The 19,268-nt window shown below is 36.3% G+C and overlaps 1 protein-coding gene and 1 pseudogene across 1 annotated transcript; one reads left to right on the top strand and one right to left on the bottom strand.

The window, feature by feature from the left end:
- LOC109010302 (probable disease resistance protein At4g33300) lies at window positions 1-3,620 on the bottom strand. The gene is made up of 5 exons (XM_018991083.2): window positions 2,804-3,620; window positions 2,211-2,599; window positions 1,445-1,800; window positions 1,150-1,352; window positions 1-1,009 (listed from the first exon to the last, which is right to left on the bottom strand). Exons 1-5 carry the CDS (start codon window positions 3,489-3,491, stop codon window positions 177-179), a joined length of 2,469 nt encoding a protein of 822 aa, XP_018846628.1. The 5' UTR covers window positions 3,492-3,620; the 3' UTR covers window positions 1-176.
- A 1,255-nt stretch (window positions 3,621-4,875) lies between these two features.
- Window positions 4,876-18,061, top strand: LOC109010273 (annotated as a pseudogene).
- Window positions 18,062-19,268: the final 1,207 nt, after the last annotated feature.

Below are 19,268 nucleotides of genomic sequence, written 5' to 3'. Positions count from 1 at the left end.
TGAAATCCACAAAATATTACTATTTACAATTCGACTTAACTCATCTCAACATCCAAATGTAGCCTAAGAGTCAACAAAGCCAAGAAGAGAAAGGTAATTAGGAAATGATAGATTTCCTTAATTCATGTTTTCTAATACAATCCAATGATACAATTGAGTGACAGTCTTTACCACGCTCACTCATTTAGCCAGTCCAGATTAAAGCATTTATCTACAACCTGAATATGGAGCTCAGGCATTGCTTTCTCCACGTCCCTCCACAGCCAAGAAACCTCCTCGTCGCATACAACATGACGCAGTGATTTCAATGAAGTAGCGGAGTTTGGTAGACTCCTAATCTGTGAACACTCACTCATGTCAATCTTCCTTAGAGTTTGCAGCTTACCGATGTCTTCGGGAAGACATGACAAATTAACACACTGAGCAATGTCAAGGTAGTTCAACCAAAATAGCTCACAGATGCCATGAGGAAGCATCTTTAAAGTTGGGCAAGCATATAGCCTCAGGATCTGTAGTTTTTCCAGTTTACCCAAGTCAGCTGGCAGCTGGCATAGACCATGGCAATTGGTGATGCTCAGATGCTCGAGTTTGCTCATCCTACAAATGCTAGAAGGCAGCTCAACCAAATCATCACAGTGGTCAATTGTGAGCTCAGAAAGGCGGGGGAAGAGTTGGGGCAGGTCTACGTCTGACTGACAAAGGCTGCTGCTAACCTTACACAGGACAAGGGACATTTTCCATAACCTTTTCAGGATCATGGGAACTTTAGAAAATTGAGGAATGGTAACCTTTTCAAGCCAGAGGCTTCTCAAGTTTGCCAAACTAGAAAAAACAGAGAAGTTCTCAAGTATAGCACTGGATGTGCTATAATTCATTATTATTAGTGCCCTTAGCTTGGGCATGCTATCCATGAAGGGAGGTAAGAAATATTTGTTTGAGGAGAAGTTCAGGATGAGCACTTCAGCCATGGGGAAATCCATGGAGAACCAGTCCATTTCTTCCATTTCACCTACATTGTGAGATTAGAGCGAGAGTGAGCGTGAGTATTTTGCAGATAGAACATCAATACCAAAAAATACATAAAGCAAACCAAGTATCCTCCTTTTCCCTGAAAGGCAAAGCAATCTAGAAGGAATGATGATATCATACCTGTATGAACTGAAACAATCTGGGCATCAAATGGCTGAGAAGAATTCCTATCCCATTCTCTCGGAAGTTCTGTCTCTCTTCTCGGCATTAGCAACCGCCTGCGCCTATTTATGGGGCCTCGATTGCTCAAATGAAGAGCAAGGTCTCTTAACACATCGTGTTGGGTAATAAAGACCAAGCAACTGCTATCCATGTCTCCAGCTCTACCAGATCAACCAAAAACAAAAAGGTTTAGAATGCTAAAACAAAAGAAACCTTTGTTTAGGCCAATTAAAAAAAAGAGCAATTTGCATACCTCTCATCCTTTACCAGGGTGACAAGATTCTTGTTTGAAAGCTCAACAAGAATAGCAAATGCTTCTATCCCATCAATATCATGTATCTCAACCCACATATTGATGAGGACATCCAAGGGAATCTTCTTGTCTTCAGGAAAGGATCCCAAATCCAAGAAACATTCCCTGACCTTGGGAGGCAAACACTCAACACTTGTTGCCAAGTGTTCAAACAGTTGTCTTTCATGGGGCTCGGATACAGGCTCCCCCCGAGCTAGCCTATTCACTGCACTTGCCCAAAACAACTCAGATTGATCCCGGAGTGAAGCTCCAATCACTTTAAGTGCCAAGGGAAGTCCTTTGCACTCACTCACAGTCTGTTCAATACAATTTTAATTCATATCAGTAGCAAGTAGGCAACCAGCTATATAAGAACATGAAAATTACATAACTTAGTTTCCCACAAGTAAACATTCATGATCTATAAGTGAATGTGACGAAGTACCTATCCCTGGATCTAGAGAAACAATCTCAACTATCTCTTCAGTGATTGTGAAAATTCCACTAGAAATATTTTGTTATATTTTCGACTCACAATCCTCAAAAACTAGTTCTAGTGATTGTTTGATAATGAGCCAGGAATATCCATCTTTCTGCAACACTAATAGCTATGAACGAATCGAATAAATGCATCAAATATGGAGTTTATGATTCCATAAGAAAGAAAATTATTGCTCCCTTTCATATATTATGGTATTTTACTTGGAGAAGAGTTCAAGAAGTGTACCTGCTTGACTAGATTCTCATTTGCATGAAGAGGCATGGAATTTTGTCCAAAAGCAGAGTGGCAGAATAGAGCCATTGCCTCATTCTGCGTCAACAACTCTACTTCATAAGTAGCCTTGATGATCGTAGGGAACTTGAAACGGGAAACGACTAGGATTTTACAACCCGGGAATATAAGTCGTTCTAGTACGGACTGTGACCACACATCGTCCAATACCACCAAAGTCCGTGTTGCAACTTTGCATTCATATCGTAGGTTATATTCAGAAATCTGATAATTGGGGTTCAAATGTTCATTGCCTATGATGTATCCCCAAATCTTCACTCTCAGCTGATCCACATTCGGAGATTGAGAGACTGTTAGGAACAAAATCCTATCCCTGAAATGACCTGCATATGAAGATAGCTCGAGTCAGTTTGAAACCTCGTACTAGTTATCAGATCATTCTATACTCATTTTTTGATTTGTTAACAACCTTAGACTGATTTCAGCTACTAAACAGATATGATCAAGAAACAACAGTGAAAAGATGATAAATAAAAAGTTAGAGAAATCAAAGCAGTAATCATAATAGTAATAATAACATAACTCACTTCGAACTTGATGATCTTTGCAAAATTCTCTGGCCAAGGTGGTCTTGCCAGACCCACCAATGCCAAAAATCCCAACAACGGCCAAGTCATCTCTCACAACCACCATCTCCTTCACCTTCTTCTTCCCCAAGTCCAACCCCACCCCAAGATTCACCAAACTATCCTCCATCCACTTCTTCTCCTCCTCCGCCTTCCTCGCCGCCTCCTCTATCCATGCTCCTCCAGCTCCAATACTCATAGAGCCAAGCTGCTTCTCCAGCCGCATGGTCGACCCTTCCAGCCGATCAAACCGTTCGGCCGCCTCAAACCTCATGTGGAGCACGTCCGCCAGCACATGAACGGGAACCAGACACTGCAAGAACCTGGATACGTTCTTTTCAAGCTTCTCCATCTTCTTCGCTAGATGAAAGTTCTTGTACATGTTCCAGCGACTCGAGTGGATGATTTTGTTGGCGAGTTCGAGGCCGCCTCGTAGGGTCTCAGAGAGGCGGTCTAGTTGGAATTGACGATCGCTCGGGAGCTCGACCCCGGAGTACTTGATCTCATGTATGATGGGTTGGAGTGCCTGGAGGTCGGAGATGAGTTGCTCGGCGCTCTCCTTGCAGAGACATGATTTTTTAGTTATGGTCACCATCAACTTCAGGAGCTCCGTGGCAATCTCGCCGGCGAAGAGGTCCGTCACGGCCATTGGTGATACTGGAAGTCTAGAGAGAGAAAGAGAGAGAGAGAGAGGACGAAAATGAATTACTTCATTAGAGAAACTCACTTATCCCGATGTAAAGAATTTAATTACCAATAAAAAGATGGAATCGAAATGAAGAAAACAAAAATAAAAACAAACGATGAGAACGGAAATCGGTTGGTCCGGAAATTGCAAAAGTTGAAGGGTTTGTCTGCAAAAGGTCAGCAACCCAATTATTGCAATGGAGAGGCTGGGCGGCCATTGGTCATTACGATCTCATTGACTCACTGTTCATCTCAGTCGCGCAGAAGGGGACAAGCAGTTAGTAGGCCCCTCCCAACGTACCGAAACAACGTAGAAATTACCCAAATTTTTCGGGCTCCGCCAGTGGTTTTAGGATTTTCTTATTTTATATGTATTTTTTAATATATTTAAATATTTTTTAAAAAATAAAAAAAAATTATAATATTATTAAAAAACACTTATTTAATTATTAAATAAAAAATAATAATAAAAATAAATAAATAACTCATAACAATAAAGACTAGCAGTAAAAACAAATAATAAGAGTAATATTTTTCTTTTTTGTAAAGTAACACATCGTTCTATTAATTCATTCAAGAAAAAACTACTTTTCGAGTTGGTAGCTTTTGCTGTGTAGTACTTACCTTCCCCCTCAGATGCTCAGAGAGAAGGTAAGTAGAAATGTTTAATCATGCTATACAAAAGTTAAATTGGTTAGTATAAACAGTCTTCAATCACGGGTGCAAAATTAGCAAACATGAGCCGTCTTGCTCAGGTGCTATGAGCATATGAGGCGTTACTCATTTGGCATCTCGTTTAATGGAGATGGAGTGTGGCAAGGGTCTGAGACGTTATCCGTTTGGCATTCCGTTGCAAGAGTTGGCATCCCAGAAGTTATGTCGGGCAGTCAAAAGACTGAACCCTCTCTCCACTGGAGGAGTGGTCAGGATGCCTTAGGGTAGGTTTGGGGGGTGAGATGAGAATTTTGTATTTTATTTTGAAGTTTAAAATATTAAGTTTTGGTATTATTATTGTTTTGGGATTTAAAAAATATGTATTGGGATTTGAAAAAGTTGAATTGTTTATTATATTTTGTATGGAGATTTAAAAAAGGTGTAATGATGAGATGAGATGAGATGAGAATTTTGTGTTTTGGTTTTAGCCCCAAACCTGCCCTTAGCCTCTTTGTTCCCCCTAGGGAGGTAAGTTGTTGGACTGCTAAGAAGCCGATCCTCTCTTCACTGTGATAGAGGTCAGGGTAAGTTGTAGGGTACTACGTTGCATGGGCCATGCAACATGCCCTGGAGGTAGCTCGCGTCAAGTCAAGCAACTCGGTCGGTGATGGTCATGCATGCGTGGGTGCATCATGTTGCATGAGGTCCACTATGCTCATGCAGAGGATGCTCATGCAGAGGCTGAGGGGAGCTTAGCTGGCCAAGGACTCTGCCTGATGAGCGATTGTCCATTGCGCAAGCTGTGTTTGCTGATGAGTTCTAGCGGGGGCGTGGATGCATGGCGAGGATTATGGGACTGGAGCAAGAAGCCAAAGGCATTGAAGCTGACAATTGGTCGTGATAATGTATTGACTGACGAGTCCATGGCCGTGGAGTGGCATGCCAACGAGTGTGCTGGCCAACGAGTGTATTGGCTGTGGGGTTGCTAGTTGTGGAGACCATAGTCGTGGAGGTTACGTGGCGAGGGGAGACCTCGGCCGTGGAACTTATTTTTCACATATTTTTTTTATAATTATGAATGTTTCAATTTGTTTTATTTTTAAAATTTTTTAAAATTACAAAACTATCCCTCTTGAAATAATATTATTTTTTATTTAAAAAAGACCTGTATATACAATCCTCAAATAAAAATTACAAATAAAAATTCTCTTAATTTTAAGCATTTCTTAAAAATTAAATTATGATGAGTCAATTAATAGTGTGGAGGGGCCCGGCTTCCATATAGAAATCAATCTAAAAGAAAGCGTTCTTTGTAAATTTCCTTCAAACTGCAACTGGCCATATTATGCACTCCCCATCATTTTGATATAACGTATCTTTTGTACGGTAAATGCAAGATATTTCTTAAAGTTTTTTTATCGAACTTTAGTGTCCAGATTGAAAGAAAAATAGACACATAAAGTGAGTCTTATAATATTTTTTGAATACTTAATATCACCAGAGAAATTCACTCGGACATCTATAAATGTTGCGGAACTCAATTTATGTGTCTATCGATATGTTTGCCACTCTAGACCTTAAAGCAGTTAAGGGATCTAAATCTGTAAATGCAATACTCAGCTAAGAAGTACTCAAACTTCAATTTCTCCTCATGTGCATTAAGATTACACCCCACGAACAGTGCCAGATTGCATCAAGGCTATCAATCACTGTCGTCAGGTCATTTGAGTTTGGATAATTTTCGTGTTAATCTTAACAAGAGATAACTATTTAAACAAGTCAAGCACCTCAATTCAAATCCAGCATAGCTATAGTGTAAATTGACCTGACACGACCTGTTTGACTTAATTAAAAATATAAACATAAAAATGAGAGATGGAAAAATACTTAGTTTAATCATTCCTGGCCTACTATAGGATTGAAAGGCTATAGAAGAAACTTTTAAGAAAAGATTCAAAACAAGTACTATATTTTTCAATTGAAAGTTAAATTTCTAGTTAAAATTTGTAGTGCCGGTTGACCCAAATAATATTTTTTTCTTTTGGCTAATCGGATCACTCGGGTCAGTCAATGAACACATGCATAGGATGATCCGAATTGACCTGAACTTGATTATGTTCAACCCTAACGCTATTATTACATATTGGGTTCGTGCTAGTTTCGCAAATCGTATAAAAAAAATTGATAGCCTTATTAAATTGCATACGGATGCCTGATCGTTGTAATGTTATAAAGGACATTGATATATAATTTGCATGTTACATAAGTGGAAAAAAGGATGTCTAAAAGTTAAAAATGAAGAAATAAGTGACAAGAAAGTGGGGTTGGATTAAAGAAAAAAAAAAACTAAAACTCTAGGTTCACTCTACACCTTTTGTTTTTGTGTTTTTAAATTTTTTTAATACACCACGTGGCATCACATGGTGGTGCCATGTCAAAAGTGTCATCTGAACGGTAAATTTCAAATGCAATGGCATATAGTTCTTCGAAGGCCTGCTGAATCATCCTTTATTTATCATACAACCACATGGAGGTACGTGAATAGGAATCTACACGATGACCTTGGCCATTTTATGGAGTTTTTGCATCAAGCAAATGTAGTTGCTTTTCAATTAATCATGGAAGATCAAAATTGGGTCTCAACCAAAGAACTTCGCCAGTATCCTTATGCTTGAAATCTAGCCACCTTATCCCACCATTGATATGGATTTGTGAAGAACACTTGCCACAAGTGATGCAGGAGGATCCAGGCCCAATGATATGAGTATTCATAGGATTTGGGCAAGAAGCGAATGATTTGGGCTAGGGGTGACTTATCCCTCTGTTGGGTGAGGAACTTATCCCTTGGTTGTGCTAAGAGACTTATCTCTTGGTTCAAGGAGACTTGCCTCTTGGTTGGTTGGGCGAGAAAAAGTAGCGACATCCATATTTAAAATATGAGTTTGGCTACATGTGTTAGAATCACGCATATGATCCCAATCTGGAAAACTCTATTTGGCGAGCACGTCATGGTCACCATGCTTCTTCTAGTGGGTCCCTTATCGACCCCAAAGTCAGTCGTCTTTACCTCGGAAATGTCAACTGTAGTCAACTCTTTTATTTTCGGTTAATTCTATTTTATGATAATGTTTATCTTTATTAACAATTTTATTCTGGATTCTTAGCCTACATTTTAGTCATAGTTACCTTATTCCTTATTCTATTGTTTGGCCTTAATTACAGTTTTGTCATTCTTCATTAGCTATTTAAGCCCAGCTTGTGGGCTTCAGAAGGGGAGGATTGATTTATGTTATTTAAAACCTTAATCTCAGAGTTTCTCTCTGTTTGCGATTTTTCTCAATTTCAATATCTAGTTTTCGTTGTTTAACTAGCCGTCAGAATAATCTTCTATTCTGATCCGGCATCAACAAGTAAACACGTTTTAATTTTCTTGCAATTCAGCTAGCTTCACCTTGATAAGCATGCATAAGTATATAAAAACCATAAGGAATCAAATAAATAACTTCTAAGGTGTTATAGCAAACATAGTATTGATTATTAGTGAAGAAAAAACACAATAATTGATCATGCAATCGAATGGCTCACTGGCAATTAAACAAAATGCTAAACCCTACTCAATTGACCTATCATTTGCTCTATATAGAAAAAGGCAAATGCTGAGAGTTGCGATTGCGACTCCTTGAAGGATTGAGATTTCCCATCATTTGCTATGTTGGGGCCATTACAAGATTTGTGATGAAAGTGTAAACAAAATGAAAAAAATGAATGGATAGATGAACAAATTGACGGATTCAAGAGTCACTCTCCAAAATGCAAAATGCACTAAAATGATATATCAAACTTTAGACTTCAACCCACTACAACAGATTTGACATTTTATGACAATTTAATTATAATTTATGACGGCCACAAAGCCGTCACCAAATCTACTATTTCGCAACGGTTTAATTTAATCGTCACTAAAGTTGGGATATTATCCCAAAAACGTTAGCACATATATGATTTACGTTTGACCTATACTTTTTATGACAGTGACACAAGCGCACGTCATTGGTGTTTTATTCGAACGTCAATGATTCACCATCTTTTTAGATTATAACATGTTCAAACGTAACTTTTTATTTGTTCAAACACATAACATACGTTACAATGTATATGTTACGGGTGCGTTTCGTATATTTGCCAACGACTTCCAGTGACCTGCAATTAGAAAGTAGGAGAGGCTCGGTGTGTTACGGAACATCTACGATGCCTAAATCAGTATAAAGTCATGGGTTTGGCCCACTCTTTAAGAGGGACCATTCAGCCCTCTAGTCTATTTATACGCTCAAACAATGTTGGAATATATTTGAACGTGAATAGAAGTATGTGCAAGTAATAATATCTATTGTTTTAGTGCATTCGAACGTTACAAGTGACATGTGAATAGCATTCGAGCAGCATGCAATAATGTGCGCATGTATTTGCTTTTTGTATGCACAATATGTATTAATATACGAACGTATGGTCTTGGTTTGAAAATTTAAATTCAAATATCTGAAAATATTGTAAGATGATAATAAGAAACATATTACTTGAAGGAAAATAAATATTTAAAACATTGAGAGAAACGAGATAATTAGACAAACTGATATTGTCCATTACATTAAAAAGAAAAACATTTTTGGACAAAAAGTAAATATATAAAAGCTCAAAATTAGGATTCACAACTCAATAGTTGTTGCTCATAAAGTCATGAAATTCATTTGCCAACGTATTGACCTTATCGTTTTGAATATCTAAACAACGGTCAAGTAAAGATATCTTGTCCTCTAATGTTATCCAGGGAGGCCCAATATTTGCATTGAAGTGTCAATCAATGCTGCAATAATCTTCGATATCATTGCATCAACCTAAGCAGGGCATGCGTCCCCTATAGTGCCAATGAGACCCTCCCTATTAGTCCGACCGTGTCGTGGATATCAACACCAGCCTCAATCTGGGTCGATAGAACAAGGTCTGGTGTAAGCATGCTCCTTGGCTTATCCAATGCTACACCTATGTGACATCATGTCAATTTGGCTAATCTGCTCTACCAACCACTCCTCGACTTGAGGTGTCACTTTCTACTAGAGTAGTAATCGACTAATGATTACCCCATATGGAAGATTGTTGACGGAGATGACACGAAACTCTTGATGAATTCTCATAAATATCCTTAAAATCAAGTCGATAGGATCTCCCCATACTCTTAAAAAATTGGTGCAATGTGTCATGTTGAAGGAATTTTTAGTCTCGAGCGATGTATGAAATCTCCTTGTGAGAGTTTGGAAGTCCTTGTTGTGCTCATCATCCCGACCAACAGTCTCAACATTGTTTGATAGGTCACCATTTATATTCGTTGGCTCGTCCTCAGTAGGGGCAACCCTAGTAGATGTCCCAACATCCGATGCTTGCTCAACTTGATTTAAGAAAGATGAGGTCTCAGATACTTGAGGGATCTACAAGAGCTCGGCAAAGATGTTTGCTGATATCTCTATCAATAATTGAATTATCACTAATCCACGTAAATTTTCAAAAAATCTTTCATTTTCATGTGTCCTTGAGATTTACATGTTGGTTCTAAGTATTTTTTTGTTTTAACATGTCAATAATATCGAAAGTTTAGGAGTGCTAGCACCATACAATCTAGATTAAACAACCATATTCATGTTACTTGGCACCTTACTAATTTATTTGTTTATTCTAACGTAATTAATGGCCTTGTAATTATCCAGCACAACAATGCAACAATTTTCCGAGATAGTATAGAGTTTAGCACATAAAGTAGTTGAGATCTTGGCTGAGAAAATGGGTCACGTGAATTTTCAAGAAAATCTTTTCTTTTCATGCATCCTTGAGATTTACACGTTGGTTCCAAATGTTTTGTACTTTAACATGCCAATAAGATTGGAAGTTTGAGTGCTAGTGCCATATAATTATCTAGATTAGGTAACCATATTCATGTCACTTAGCACCGTACTAATTTATTTGTTTATTCTAACGTAATTATTGACCTTGTAATTATCCAGCACAAGAATGCAACAATTTGCCGATATAGTATCAAGTTTAGCACAAAAAGTAGTTGAGATCTTGGCTGAGAAAATTATTCAAGTGAATTTTCAAGAAGATACTTTCTTTTCATGCGTCCTTGATATTTACAAGTTGGTCCTAACTGTTTTGTATTTTAACATGCCAATAATATGGGAAGTTTGGGAGTGCTAGTACCATATAATATAGATTAGATAACCCTATTCATGTCACTTGGCACCTTACTAATTTATTTGCTTATTCTAATGTAATTATTGGCCTTGTAATTATCCAACACAACAATGGAAAAATTTTATGAGACAAGTTATCAGGAAAAAAAAAATAGAAAGTATCGTGTTTAGCACAAAAAGTAGCTGGAAAATGGGTCAAGAATTTTCATGAAAATCTTTCCCTTTCATGCATCCTTGAGATTTACACATCGGTTCTAAGTGTTTTTTATTTTAACATGTCAATAATATCAAAAGTTTGAGAGTGCTAGTACCATATAATCTAGATTAGATAACTCTATTCATGTCACTTGGCATCTTACTAATTTATTTTTTTTATTCTAACGTAATTACTAGTGTAAAACCCAAGCCCAGACAAGTTCTCACCAAAGGAGCCTTACGGCGTCGTTTTCAGGTAAGGTTATAAGCCTTCATTTTCATTTCTTTTTCTTTTCCTCCGACGGTTGCTTCCACTCTCCCTCTCTAATTTTCTGTTTTTGCTTGTTTCGAATCTCCCACTTTTTCATCAACTTCTCAACCGCAACTCTATTTTCTTCACTCTTAAAAAAAAATAATTCACTCTCATCTGACTCTCTCCCTCTCCCCCACATTAGTTTCTCACCCTCACCCCAAAGATCACGGACCCAGACCTTAAGGCAATGCCACTGCCGCAAACCACCAAGCACTGAAACCCAGCCTCCAGCCAACTAGCCACCTCCCAACACCTCACCAGACCACCACTGGAAGCCACCGGTCGTGCCTAGTTGCAACAAGATGGGACAGTCCCCACGGCCCAACCCCTTCGTATCCTCAAACGGAAACCAACCCGCGGCATGCTCCTCCACGCCAAAAAACCCATTTCCATTGGCAGACCACCAGCCATGTTGCGACACCGTAAGCCCCTACCCAGCCCGTCGAGAAAACTGCTATCACCTTGTCCCCTGCCATAAACGGCAACACCGCCCCCATCAGGCAGCACAACAACTCTAAATGGAATCCATCGTGTCGAGATCACCCCGCATGACAGAAACCACTAGCCCATAGCCTAAACCTCAGCCCTTCACCACTACGATGTCACCGTGAGACGCCCCTGTAGACTACTAACCACCACGGTTAACACCACCGTGAGCCGCATTCCTTTCAGTAAACACTCAAAGAAAACCACCCATGCTTTCCATACTCAAAACAGAGCAACAAGCATGGACGTGATACTTCGCTCAACAACCACGCAACCAACCTCTTCTGTAGACCTTAACTCAGCCACCAGTGAGCCCCTCACTGCCTCCCTCTCGGTTAGTTTCCTCTCTCCCCACACCATGTTCTCTCCTTCTCTCTCGGAGTCTCTCTCTCTCTTGCTCTCTCTTTCTCTCATCTCTCTCTCTCTCTCTCTCTCAGTGCATAGACGCCCAGCCTGCTGGAGGTTGCACCTCAGCTGCCAGTCCCATCATGGCTCCTTCTCTCTCGGTGAGCTTAGTGCTATCATGGTTATGTTTTGTATTTTCAAAAGTTTATTTTTGTAACGTACTCACCAAATCATCCATGCATTACATGCATTTTTTCCAAAATACCCCTAGTTATACGTTGTGCTTGGTTTTTAATTTACTATGTGAAGGCTTGGTTTTAAGTATAAAATATTATTACAGAAGATAATTAAGGTTTTAAAGTATAAAGTATAATACTTTTATTATATTATATAGTATTAAATTTTATAGTCTAACTTCAATAGTAAATAAGTTAGAATTTAATATCTTAGTTGAAGATATCATGTGGATATTGAGAAATTTGGAAAGTGATAGCATTTTTGGGATTATGAGAAATTTTAGGTCATAAGGTATTAAAATAGGTATTCCAAGTGTAATTACAAAGTAACTATTCAAATTGGAGATTTATTCAAGGTACATGAATTTTCTATAGGTGACGATTGATTTTCGTTTGGCAATATTATGAAGATTTTCTGAAAAGTTAAAAAGTTCAGGTAAGCGGGATTCCTATGCTAGATTTGCATAAAAATAAATGAACTAAGGTTGGTTTGTAAAAATGTGCATGTTGTTTTAAAAAGAATAGCTAAAAAACAACCCCAGTATATGTTTTGCATTCACTCATGAGATATGTATGTAAGAGAAAAGAAATGCTTTTGACATGAATAGTGTAGACATGAGCAATATTTGACATGTTTCTAAAATGTGCACAAGAGCGAATATGAAAATTGAGATTTTTGTACATATTATTTGAAAATAATTTGGATTTGTTTTTTTATTAAATGATATGAATATGTTTAGCACATGGTTTGATACGATATGAATATGAAAACCTTTGGCATACATATATATTTTGATTCTGATTCTAAATATGGTTCTGATATGATGATACTAGTTTATGTGATATGGTTGGTACCAACATGATATGAGTGCACCCACTTTAGAAACAAAATGATCTTTTATGTGTTCTTTTCTGTGTGCACAATCGGGACTCCGAGATTGAAAAATGGAAAGTTTCAAAATATAATACTGCCTGATTTGGCCACCGAGATAGCACAACCCTACCACGAGAGTTAAACATGATATATGATATGATATGATATGATATGATATGATACATTACGATATGATATGATATGATACATTACGATATGATATGATATGATATGATATGATATGATATGATATATTACGATATGATATGATAAGATGAAGATGTTCAGTTATGTTATGCCAAAACGTTTTTGAATATGAAGATGATCTTTGAATATGAACAGTTGGTTTTTGGAATATGAAAATATCTTTAAATATGAACAATTATTTTTTAGTATGAAAAGATTGAAAAGTTGCTCTAATTTTCTGATAACATGTTTTTGAGATCTACATATAAAAATGAAATGTTTTATTTCGGCATACCAAACTTTTTTAAAAGGCTCATGTTTATATACTAGTATATGTTCTCTGCTTATTGAGTTGTTGATAACTCACCCCTTATCTCCTTAATATTTTTCAGATATTTTGATGGTACAGCTGGGATCAAGATTAGAAATCTTGTATAAGGCTACGTGAGCATAGTGGAATAAGTACAACGACAGTACTTTGGTTATCTGAGCATTTTATTCAATAGTTCTATTTTTGCTTTGTCGATTGGGTATTTTGGAAGGTTGGGATTTATATTTGAGATTTTGTGGTGTTTTAGATTATTTGTATTGGAATGGTTAATTTGAAACAGTGAGCTATATATGTCATTGAAAACTTTGGAGTCTATGGCTATATGAATGAGACATGATTATGAGTGACTAGTAGTAACTTTCCGACCCATCCAGGACCGCGGCGTTACAACTAGCCTTGTAATTATCCAGCACAACAATACAACAATTTTCTGAGACAGTATCAAGTTTAGCACAAAAAGTAGTTGAGATCTTGGCTAAGAAAATGGATCATAAGTCAACTTTCTTTCAAGAAAATCATTTAACAAGAACTTGTTATTTTCGAATAAATCACTACCCACCTTGCCTAATTGCACCAAAACAAGTATTTAGCCTAATGTCAAACACAGATTGTGACTTATTCACAATATTACACCAAGATCGGGTTGGTGGATTACAATTGGTGAAAGATGGGACATGGATTGTAGTTAAATCTACTCTGGAGGCTCTTATATATTATCAGTAATGCAGACTTATTTCATGTAGATTTCTCACCTTTTACAATATTACCTAATTTGAAATAAGATAAATATAATATAATATTTTTTTATTACATACCTTGTTGGTAATTGATTATCTCATGCATGTACGTAGGCATGGAGTAACAATATATAGTGAGTGTTCAACACCGTGTGGTTATGATTCCAGAAGTGAAAATTTCTCTACCACACATCTCTTTTGTCCAACACATGACACTATAATATAGAGTTGCTACAAGCCTATAATATACAAAGAGTTCCAAAATAGGGTTCCTAGGTTTATTTTTTAAAGTTAGCTTCTTGAGTTTCTTGTTTAACCTAGTACCCCAAGAGTGTTGCACACATGCATCATCTATTAAGTTATAATGTGGATACACACACACACACACACACATTGTAGAGAGAAATATTAAATGTAGTAATGAATCTTTGTAAATATTTCATTGTCATTGTTACGGCTTGAGAAAAATCCATAAGCCCTAACACATGTCAAATGTTTACTCGTGAGCTCTCTATATTCTCCCAAAATGTACAAAAATTGAGTGCATAGTCAGGTTATGATTTAATTGGTGAAAAATTTTATAAAGCTTGATGGCATGTGTTGAATAATTATCGTGAGATTGATAAATATCTCAAATATGTACTCTTGTAGCTTAAAATTTAATTCACATCTTCAACTAACTCAGTGAAAGAATGTATTCATTGTATATTTTATTTCACATTGTGAGCACATATACGAACTTAGACAACAAGGCATAGAAAATGTAAAGCCTAAGTATGACGAAGAATTTTTCAAATGGTTTGAACGGCATGCATGTATGCATTTAACTTATCAATTACATTCGTCATTTATTAATTCTTTCACTTCACATTAAAAATACTAATTTTTTGTGTTTCACATTTTAGATTTTACAATAACATGAACAATAAGAATTAGTATCTTCTTAGTTGTATGCATTTGCACATGGTCTTGAAAACATGTCTTTCGATACATTGGTTGCACAGTGGCGTATTGGTCGAGAATAGTCATGGGAGGACATTGACTTCTATAGTGTCATTCGTGTCATTATTGGGCTAGAATACCTTGATGAAAATATAACAAAAATGTCATTAGTGGGATTTAAGCGATAGTAGATTATTAATACATAGAGATAGCTACTTCACAAGTGTTAACTAAGTGAGGTGAACATGATTCATTTGTATTTGTTTGCCAAGCGACCCAAGTGTATTACTTGGTTGATCTAATGAAGGAGTTTGATGAAGATAGTGGAGAGATAAGTTGGTGAGTGATACAAAGCTTACTCCTCGGAATATTTATGATGCCTCAATAGCATTGGATAATTTTAGCGCCTTGGAAGATGATTGTCCGAGTATATAGGAATACCAAGACAATGGACAGGGTATGAATTTAGTTGTTAATTTTTCTGTTTATCTAGAAATTACATTTTTTACTCTAAATCATTTAAACTATGTGATGATTTCGTAGGGTATATTTAACTTTGTTCATTTTTCATGCAAAACTTGAGTTTTAACAATGCACAAAATATATCAGATTTGACAATGCGCCATCGGGCTAATTCAAGGTCATTCCAACGTATTGGATTGAAAATGTTAATTAGTTATTATATTTTTAATGGTTTACTTTATTAATTAAGTGCTAATGTGTTTTTACTAATATGATTTAATTAGAAATGTCAAGATCTTGAAAACTTATCCCTTATTTATCATGTATATGCTATGACTCATACTGATGCCAACTGCGAGTGGATTGATCCATAAAATTATTTAATTGTTAATCACTTTGTTTTTTTTATCTTACTCATTATGGTTGAAATGTTTGCAAGAGAAAATTATTGAGTTACAGTTTGCTTATGAATAAGCATCTTCCAATGACATTGAGGTATTTACCCAGGTCCTCGAGACTAAGTCTGGTTATGTGAGAGGACTAAGAAGTTATTTCAAACATTTGGATTCAACTCCCATGGCCTCAAGTTTTGGATTGAAGAATCTTGCCAAAAATTTGGATGCTGCACATTAAGAAATTTAGCAGTTGAAGGCAAGACAACAATAGTTGGAAGATCAACAGTTTCAACAGTCAAAGTTGGAAATGTGTTTGTGAAAGTAGCAAAAGGGGCAACAAGAAAGAATACATCTTGAAGTGCAAGAGTTGATGGTGCAGATGGAACGCATAATGTCACTATTGTAAGGTTTGAAAACAATTTTAACTATTGCCTATATATTTATTATACAATTTGGAGACAAATGAGTCACTGAGGAGATGAATTTGCAGTTGCGGATGCTATTTAATTCAAATGAGATTTTTGAGGCATTAAAACAAATGGAGCCTCTTAAATCTCCTGGACCGGATGGCTATGGTGCTAGATTTTTTCAAGAGCATTGGAAGACTGTAGGTAAAGAGGTATGCAAGGCTAATCTTGATTTTCTAGATGGAGGGAATATGCTTAGTAATCTAAACCATACTAATATATCTCTTATTCCTAAGCTCAAATCTCATTGTTCTGTTAATGATTATAGACCTATATCTCTCTATAATGTTTTGTATAAGCGGATTGCAAAAGTGCTTGAAAATAGGATCAAATGCATATTGCCTAATATAATCTCTAGAAATCACAGTGCATTTGTACCAGGTAGATAAATAACAGACAATGTAATGGTGGCTTATGAGGTTCTTCACTCAATGAAAATAAGGAAGAAAGGGAAAGTGTGATGCCACCAACCCTAGCTTGGGATGAAACAGAGACTTAGAGCATCAATTAATGTAGCATAAGGTTACATACCCCCATTCATCATAGTTAATATACAATGCATCCTAATATGTAACTAGCAGTATGCAATAATCACATCGGATAGAAGGGTTAAAACAGAACTTATGCCAGAATAACTAAAACATCTCAATGCATTACCGATCATCATAAGTTCAAAACCAAATTGGCCTTGTAATTATCCAACACAACAATAGAACAATATGTGAAGACAGTATCAAGTTAGCATAGAAAGTAGTTGAGATCTTGGTTGAGAAAATGGGTCACGTGAATTTTTAAGAAAATATTTCCTTTTCATGCGTTCTTGAGATTTACACATTGGTTTTAAGTGTTTTGTGTTTTAACATACCAATAATATTGGAAGTTTGGGAGTGCTAGTACCATATAATCTAGATTAGATAATCCTGTACATGTCACTTGGCACCTTACTAATTTATTTGTTTATTCTAACGTAATTACTAGTTTTGTAATTATACAGCACAACAATGCAACAATTTGCCGAGACAGTATCGAGTTTAACACAAAAAGTAGTTGAGATCTTGGCTAAAAAAATGGATCACAAGTCAACTTTCTTTCAAGAAAACTATTGCCAAGCACTTCCTATCTTCAAATGAATCACTGCCCACCTGGCCTAACCGCTCCAAATCAAGTATTTGGCGTAATGCCACACACGGATGGTGACTTCTTCACAATATTACACCAAAATCGAGTTGGTGGATTGCAATTGGTGAGAGATTGGACATGGATTATATAGTTAAATCTACTTTGGAGGCTCTTATTATCAACAATGGTAACTTATTTCAGGTAGATTTCGCTCCTTTTACAACATTACCTAATTTGAGATAAGATAAATATTTCATGAAATATAATTCTTTTTTATTGCATACTATGTTTGTAGTTGATTATCTCATGCATGTAGGCATGGAGCAATAATATATAGTGAGCATTCAGCACCGTGTGGTTATGATTCTAGTAGTGGAAATTTCTCTGTCACACATCTCTTTTGTCCAACATATGACACTATAATATAGAGTTGTTACGAGTCTACAATCTACAAAGAGTTCAGGTTTAGGGAATACTAGTAGTAGGTCTAAGCGGATGTTCAAAAATTGGGTTCTAAACTAGGGTTTGCTAGGTTTATTTTTTTAAGTTAGCTTCCTGGGTTTCTTGTTTTACCCAATACCCCAAGAGTATTGCACACATGCATCATCTACTAAGTTATAATGTTGATATATATATATATATATATATATATATATATATTAAATGTAGTAATGAATCGTTGTAAATATTTCATTATCATTTTTACAGCTTGAGAAAAGTCCATAAGCCCTAACACATGTCAAATGTACTCGTGAGCTCTTTATATTCTCCCAAAATATACAAACATTGAGTGCATCGTTGGGTTATGTCTTAATTGGTGGACAATTTTATAAAGTTTGGTGGCATGTTCAGCTAACTCAGTGAAAGAACGTATTCATTGTATGATTTTATTTCACATTGTGAGCACATGGATGAACTTAGAAAACAATTGAATAATGTGTATGCATTTAACTTATCAATTACATTCGTCATTTATTAATTCTTTTACTTCACATTAAAAATACTAATGTTATGTATTACACATTTTAGGCTTTACAACAATATGAACAAGATCCAGAATTAGTATCTTCTTAGTTGTATGCATTTGCATGTGGTCCTGCAAACCTTGCCTTTCGATACATTGGTTGCACAGTTGGGACTTATAAGTTTTATATCATGGAGCGTGAACGTAATCAAAAGACTCAAAATTATGGTTTATTAGTCGAGAGTAGTCATGGGAGGACATTGACTACTATAGTGTCATTCATGTCATTATTGGATTGGAATACCTTGATGGAAATGTAAAAAATTTATTTAAATATCATTGGAGGGATTTAAGCAGTAGTAGTAATTAATACATAGAGATAGCTACTTCACAAGTGTCAACATTGCATGTAAGTGGTATGAAGATGATTCATTTGTATTTGTTTGCCAAGCAACCCAAGTGTATTACTTGGTTGATCCAATGAAGGAGTGTAATAAAGATAGTGGGGAGATAAGCTAATAAGTGATACAAAAGTTTGCCCCTCGAAATATTTATGATGCCTCAATAGTAGTGGATGATTTTAGTGACTTAGAGGATGATTGTCCGAGTCTAGAGGTATACCAAGACAGTGGATAGAGTATGAATTTATTTGTAAATTTTAATGCGTACCAATATTAAGCAAAGATGGTGTTCCACCCAAGCATCTCGATGCATCGATATTAAGTGATGTGCTAAATAAAGATGTTGAGGACTTTGAAGCAGAAGATATAGAAAATGAGGATGGTGAGGAAGAA

Source organism: Juglans regia, chromosome 6, assembly GCF_001411555.2.
Source record: "Juglans regia cultivar Chandler chromosome 6, Walnut 2.0, whole genome shotgun sequence".
NCBI classification, from domain to species: domain Eukaryota; kingdom Viridiplantae; phylum Streptophyta; class Magnoliopsida; order Fagales; family Juglandaceae; genus Juglans; species Juglans regia.
Note: the sequence above shows the minus strand (reverse complement) of the source record. Positions and strands in the feature narration are given on the sequence as shown.